Genomic DNA, 7869 nt, shown 5'->3' with positions numbered 1-7869 from the left:
GCTTATGGGATGGAAAAACATGACATATTAAGACGCACGAGACAAGATTTATGTCCCGAAATTGACAAACAACAATTGTTTTACTATTTTTGTAAGGTACAACTGTCTTTAATAAAAGTAAATCGTATCGTTTTTTTTTGTTTTATCTAATTTAAAAAAAAATCAAATATTGAATTGGTACTGATTTAGATTATAAATGTTAATAACATTCCTAAAAGTTACGTTTACAAACATAATCCTGTACGTACATAATATATTTTAAAATTTAATAACAAATTTTGTTTTTGAAATCAATCCCGCACGTACGTGCGGGTCCAAATCTAGTTAATAATAAGGAGATAATAAATTAGATATCAAATCTTATATACTCATTTTGATTGGAAATGTAGATATCAAATCTTATATATTCATTTTTATTGCTTAATGTTTTTTTGAAAATTAATAACGTATTTTCGTTTTAATAATTTAGTTAAATTTTATAAATTAGTATTTAATATTTTTATCCATAATGAATATTATTAATTTTTTCTTTGAAACATATATATATATATATAATGGCATTCTTATGTAATTATTTACCCTTAATAAGGTTTATTCTATAAATGTAATTCCGAATTAATTATAAGGAGATTACTACGAAGATTTATTAACTCATATTGACTTAATAATCTTTATTACTACAAATAATGTAAATTAGTTGAATTATTATCATATTAGTCTTTTATAAAATAATTCAATACAAGAAAACATGATATTTCCGATGACCAAATGAGGTGACAATATCAAAATTTCTCAAACTTTATTTATTTATTTATGTGCGTATATATATATATAGGATAAAAGGAAGCAAAATATTAATCTTTGACTAATATGTACAGATTAATTTGGATTAATTAAGCAACCAGCTTGGAATATATATATATATATATATATATTATCATAAATCCACAAAAAAAACAACTTCTAAATAAATTTGATCTTGAAGAAAAAAAATCCAAACTAAAGAAGGTGATGCGTGCATAGTTAGATACTTTTTTAAAAAATGTGGCTGGCACTAGCTAAGGTTTTACAACTAATTGGTTTTTAACCTCTTTTTAATTAGTATTTGTAGTTCAAAATTTGAACATTTTTTGCCAGATTCGAAAAGTTTAGGAAATCTATGTACTTTTGATTTTTTCTCAAAAAAATAAAATCATCTTGTCACTTTATATAATTTAAAGAAGTATAAAATATTTGATTTTGTTTGAAAATAGATAAAAGAAAATTTGAAATCTATGGATAACCGTAGTGGCTATCGAGTAAGAAATAGAAAGAGATTAAGAAGAGAATAGAGAAAGAGAGAGTCGATTGATTAAGAAAGGGAAGGAGAAATGACAAGTTTAATGTTGTGCTGTCTTAGCATGAGGAAAACCCTAACAATTGGAATCTTTTAAATACATAAGCTTTACTCTCCTTATCTTCTCTAACTTCCTGCTGCTTCTGCCTGATCTCACACCTTTCTTCATACAGGCTAAAGGAACGCTGAGCCTATCATCATTTACTATTTTATAACAAATCAGTTATTAGTAGGTGAAAATTCTTTATAAAAAAAATCGTTCTCCCATCAACATCTTTCCAAACTTCTATAAATATATTATACACCAAACTAATCTAAATAAATCTGTAATTTTGAAACAAACATATATAGTATATATTATGAAAATATTTCTTAATATAATTTTTCTTTTTGACATAAAACGCATTTGTATTTGTTATAAAATCACTATCACATTATGGTACTCCTCAATACTTATTTTTATAGTATAACCTTTTTCAACTAGTAATGACGTAAGCTCTTTTGGTGTTCTTCAAGTTTCGATCCAATGGATGGAGTTCCATGGTGATGGTGATACTAGGGTCGATTCCACCATCACTTTTTTGCACCTTCTTCCTCAATACTCGCTGTTCTTAAGATTCAACCTGAAAGAGAGGCTAGTATTGGAACTTTATACAGTATACAAGAAGGAATGTCGCTTTCCTTCTTTAATATTTTCAAGTACTTGGCAGGATTGCAAAATGATCGGATTGTTAATACAAAATCATTGTATGATTTTGATTATTAATTGTATGATTTAACCCGTGAAATATTACATGACATTTTTTTAGTATAATTGTAATTTGATCAACTTAACTAAATAAGTTTAATATTCAAAATAATGAAATGATGTTGGCATAATATCTTTCGTTTAAATAGTCGAGTTTCAGATTAAAATATTTTGTGAGTTTTATTATAGTAGACACCCCGTAAAAACATCTATAATCATAATTATGTAAATTATAATCCGTTCTACACAATTATCAATAATTCTTTAATATACATACCTTTTTGTATCATTTGAGTAATATACGTCCGTTTTCAAAAATTCGAATTGTAATATATGCAAAAAAAAAATTATAATATATTTTATGTAATAATATAAATTAAAAAAGAATATATATATATAAAGATATTGGAGAAATATTTGATTTATAAGGGAAAGATTTTAGTAAATTTTGTTAAATGTAATTAATATTTATTTCTAGTTTCGCAATTTTATTATGATTTAATTACATCATTCTGAGACCCCGGTTGCGGAGAGACTTATATGAATTGATTTGGTCACCTATGTCACCAAAGTGCATGGGAAAAGGGCCATTCCATACATGTACCCAACCGAGAAGTGTCAATTTCTACCTGTACAAACGAGCAGTGTCAATTTATACCTGTATTTTAATAAAATTCAAATTTCATACCTGAACGTTTTAAATCGAGCCGAATTTTGAGTCCACGTTAATAGAGCTAAGTCAACACTAACGGATGCTGACTCAGCCTCCGCGTGTGTGATGATGTGGCATCGTCTCCCATACGACGTCGTTATGCTTATTTGGCTTAGAAAAAAAATGTTGAAAAACCCAACACCCACATGGTTAGAACCCAAGTCCTCAAACACATTTAGCATGGGACTTAACCAGATGATCCCACAAAAATATTTAAAATAAAAAGTTTAATGTATTATAAAAATGAAAAGTTTAAAGAAATCGCCCAGCGGTGTCCAAAGGAGATGATCGAATCCGGGTGAGGAACATAAACATAAACTCATGATGATAATAATATTGTAAAAAGTAATCTAGATATAATACAAACTCTAAAATTATATAATTTTTAAAAAAAAACCATGTGCAAAACTAAATTATATAAAAAACTAAGAAAATGATCAACCAAACAAATATATTAAATTGTGAATCCGTCGTAAATTCTAGTTACCTATGTAACTTTTAAAATATTAGGGTTATTTGAGTTCTCTTTTTGTCCAAAGTACCCTTAATCTGTTTGATAGGAAAAAAATAAAATACTAAAATACCCTTAATTTTTTTATTCAAAATTTTCGGAATTGTTTTAAATATTTTAAAGTAATATGCCGTTTAGTTACCGCATATTTGTTTTTGGGTGGCAGATATTTTTTGTCACTGATTTTCTATAACAGACTTATTTTATCCCACAGATTTATTGTTTTAGGTTACCACAAATTAATTTTTTACTACAGATTTGTTTTCAATGACAGACTTATTGTCGACATAACGACAGACTTTTTGATTATACAATAACTTTTGTTTTAACAATGTCTATAGGTTTTCTTAAGACACAATAAATCTGTCATAACATGCCCAATTTGTTGACCAAAAAATAATTACTAGATTGACTTACAGTGGTAACCGTGTCCGGGATAGAGGGAGATAGGTATGATGATTGGAAAGACCTGAACAATAGGCATCTGATACTTTAATGGCGTGTTCACTGTAACAAGCCCCAAGGCCTCTCATCTGAAAAGGGTTGTTATGTTTTTCCGAGAAAGTTAGAAAGAAAGAGTAAAATGGAAAACCAAAGAAGAAGAAAGGTTTGATTTTTGTTTAAATATTTATTAAAGGTTGTATTTTTATAGAATTATTAGGATATCGATTTGATTAACAAAATTTATGTTTACCATATTATTAATAATAATATAACTAAAGCTAAAAAAAATTATATTCCCTAAAATGTAGCTATCATGAATAAATATAGGTAAAAAAAATGAATTGATTGTTGTTAATCAAATCTTTTAAAATGAAGGATTAAATAATTAAAGCTAAAACTTAGAGATTTATATTCTTTAAAATGTAGCTATAGTGATTAAATTTAGGTAATATTTTAATTGATTGTTGTTAATAAAATCTTTAAAATGACGCTTAAGATTTAATTTGATCTTTAAATTAACGTCTGTGATTAACTTATTAAATCTGATTAATATATCTAATAATTTTAAAAGATACACGTGTAAACCTGATTAATCATGTACTGTACTTTATTTCAATTAAAAACTTTGTTGTAAATCTAATGGGTACTTACCACCTAGCTCCGATTTAGCGTTTTAGGCGATAGGCGTTGCGTTACCACCTAGCGATTACATTTCTCCTATTGATTCTTAAAAAATAGTATTATCCAGGTTAAGTATCTTAACCATGAATCCATGATTTATCAGAACAAACACATTTGTAAAATTTTACAAAAACAACAGAAAAGATGAAAGTTTTTTTTTTTTTCATTAAATATCAAAAGGACCATATACATAAGCTGAATTCTGCTTTTTCTTTTTTTTCTTTTTTCATTAAATATCAAAAGGAGCATATACATAAGCTGAATTGTGCTTCAATACTAATAGTACTTGACGAAGAAAAAAGAAAAAAACTCAGAATCCATATAATGAAACTACCAAAAACTTTAAACCTTATAACCATTACAGATGCATTGTCATCAGAATCCGATATGACAATCATCATGGTCGCCATGTACTAATCCAATCCTTCAAACTTGCGACATTGTTAGAGATATCTTCGATTGTGTTACTTTGTAGCGCGGTGACAATTTCCTCTTCATAACTCTCGTTTGCTTCCTCGAGTAAGACTTGGTACATTTCACATTGAAGGTTGTTGCTAAGCTTGGTTCCTGAATAGCCTCTGCATTGGTCGAGAACAAAATCAGAACCTGCTAAAGCAAAACAACTAAACTAAACATAATTGAGAGAGATGAAATCGATGCAGACCTCCTAGTTAAACGGTCATACAAAACAGAGTTCTCCGTTTGAAGCACCACAACGCGATCAAACCATCGCTCGGGAAAGAACTCACAGCCATGGTAGTCCACAATGTTACCTCCTTCTTGCATTACATCTTCAAGCTCATCACACACCTGAATCCAAGTTAAATACAATAGCTAAGAAGGACTCTCTTCTCATGCCAAGCAAATGATTTGAAATTTTGAATGAGCTATCAAAAAAGTGTAATCCACAGTTTCCTTTACAATGAAACAAATCCATGCACAACTCCAACAATCAGAATTGTGTAAATCAAACTTTTTGGAACAATGTGAGACGCAACCAAGAAATCTAGCAAGACAAGATATCTAAATAACAAATTACATGTAAGGACTAAAGATTCGAAAGAGTAAAGCTTTATCTATGGCCAAAGTAGAAACAAGCAGCTCACTTAAGAATCAAACAAAAGTAAATTGAGTGACAACGAAACTAGGAATTAGGTTTACCAAATCTTCGTTGATAATGTGACAGTTGAACTCATTGTCCCACCCATCATGCAAGTTTTTCTCTTTGACGAGATCTCCGATGCAAATATACCGGAGATCCGAGGCTTCTGCCAAAGCAGAAGCCATCGTCGATTTGCCGGTACCAGGAGTCCCCGTAATTAGTAAGTTGGGCCTTTGGCGCCTTGCCCCATTGTTAACTCCCGCCATATTCAGCTCTCTCTCTCTCACTCTTTATTAACCTAAAGATGGCAGAAAGAAATTAGAAGTGAAGACGCAAAGAGATAATAATACTATGCTTAGGGTTTATCTGAATTTCAATTTTTAGTATATAATAAGATTACGAGCTTTTGATACTTGAATTGATACATCACAACAACATGGAAAGACAAATTTGAAAAAGTAAAAGCTATAAGCAAACCAGAAGATTCAATACAGATCTACGAATAAGACAGATCCTACACAGTGAACAGACAACTAAAGACAAATCTTTTTTTTTTTTTGTAAACTAAAGACATGAATAAAAAACACGAATCTGAAGCTAATGAGAATAGAGAAGACGAAGATCTAAAGCATAAAGAGCATAAAGAAGATGAAGATCGAAAACTTAAAAGAGGGAGGAGTCTCACCTGCAAGTAGGTATCGACGGAGAGAGGTCTTGCGGCTACGTTAGTGAGAAATATGAGAGAGCACACTAAAACAGAACGACGTCTAGGGATTTCGCATCCTCCTTGTGATTCTAGTTATTAAAAATAAACCCAAATCAAACAAGTGACTGATTATAGGTAACCGGTCGAACCGGCCAATCCGGTCCAGATGTGAAAACATGAATAATAAAACATCTATTAGATTTTAACCCACGCTACACCGCGGAACAATATTTTAAAATATATATTTTTAATTAATTTTGTTTGGTATATAAAACTATACTATTATATTTTGATTGTTAATTCTATAACTTAACCCGTAGAATATTATATGATAATTTATTTTTTATATAATTGTAATTTGATCAAAATTAATTACATAAGTATAATATTTAAAATAATGAAATGATACTGACATAATATTCGTTTACATAGTATAATTTCATATTAAAATATTTTGTAAGTTATACTATAGTAGACAACCCGTAAAAATATCTATAATCATAATTATGTAAATTATAAATGTTCCATCACATGACCCGTGTTACACAATTATTAATAATACTTAAGTACATCCATTTTTTGTATCGTTTGAGTAATATACATTCGTTTCTAAAAATTCAAATTGCAACATATGAAAAAAGAAAATTATATTTTTATCATACATATGTTTATGTAATAATATAAATTTAAAAACAAATAAGATCATATAAAAATGTTGGAGAAATCTTTGATTTATTAGGGAGAGATTTTAGGAAATCTTGTTAAATGTAATAAATATTGATTTCTAATTTTGCAATTTTATTATGATTTAATTACAAAATTTATCTTAAACTTTTTCTATTTAATAAAATGGCAAAGGTTTAATTATGCAAATACTATAAAATAAAAGGGTAGAACACAAAAAGTACTTCAAAATTGTTAATATAGATATTGATTTCTAATTTTGCAATTTTATTATGATTTAATTACAAAATTTATCTTAAACTTTTTCTATTTAATAAAATGACAAATGTTTAATTATGCAAATATTATAAAATAAAAAGGTAAAACACAAAAAATACTTCAAAAATGTTAATATAGACTAGGATCTACCCCGTGGTACACCACGGGTACATAATTTAATATATTTGTTTGGTTGGTCAGATTTTTGTAGTTGGTTTTTATAGTCTAGTTTTATACATACGTGTTTATTTCATTTAATTTTACATAATTTTATGAATTTGTATTATAAGTAGATTCATAGATATATGTTGTCAACTCGCGGTACACCGCGGAATAATTTTGCTGTAAAACAAATTATATTTTAACTTAACTCGTAAAAATATTTTATTATAGACAACCCGCAAGAAAAATAGAATCCTATGTATGTAAACTCAAATCCATCCAATCATATTAATGTACAATATTATTATATTTTAAAAAATTTAGAGTTAAAATATTAATTATACTTTAAATTAAGTGTTATTACATTAGAGCATTAGTAAGAGTTTCTACAATATTTTAAACCTTTCTAAGAAATTAAAATTTATAATAATTTGAAACTTTCTAAAAAATTATTTTTCTTAAATATATAACCGGATTAAATAGAATAAATTTTTTAATTTGGATGCCTAAGAAACCAAATTTCAT

At 27.9% G+C, this 7869-nt stretch overlaps 1 protein-coding gene across 1 annotated transcript; it reads right to left on the bottom strand.

Annotated features, from left to right (window-relative positions):
* Window positions 1-4619: 4619 nt before the first annotated feature.
* LOC17891368 (adenylate kinase isoenzyme 6 homolog) lies at window positions 4620-6308 on the bottom strand. The gene is made up of 4 exons (XM_023786329.1): window positions 6220-6308; window positions 5594-5832; window positions 5097-5242; window positions 4620-5010 (listed from the first exon to the last, which is right to left on the bottom strand). The coding sequence occupies exons 2-4, from the start codon at window positions 5798-5800 to the stop codon at window positions 4830-4832; spliced, it is 534 nt and encodes a 177-aa protein (XP_023642097.1). The 5' UTR covers window positions 5801-5832; window positions 6220-6308; the 3' UTR covers window positions 4620-4829.
* Window positions 6309-7869: the final 1561 nt, after the last annotated feature.

This window comes from Capsella rubella, unplaced genomic scaffold, assembly GCF_000375325.1.
Source record: "Capsella rubella cultivar Monte Gargano unplaced genomic scaffold, Caprub1_0 scaffold_3, whole genome shotgun sequence".
Lineage (NCBI taxonomy): Eukaryota > Viridiplantae > Streptophyta > Magnoliopsida > Brassicales > Brassicaceae > Capsella > Capsella rubella.
This window is presented reverse-complemented; position numbering and strand designations above follow the sequence as displayed.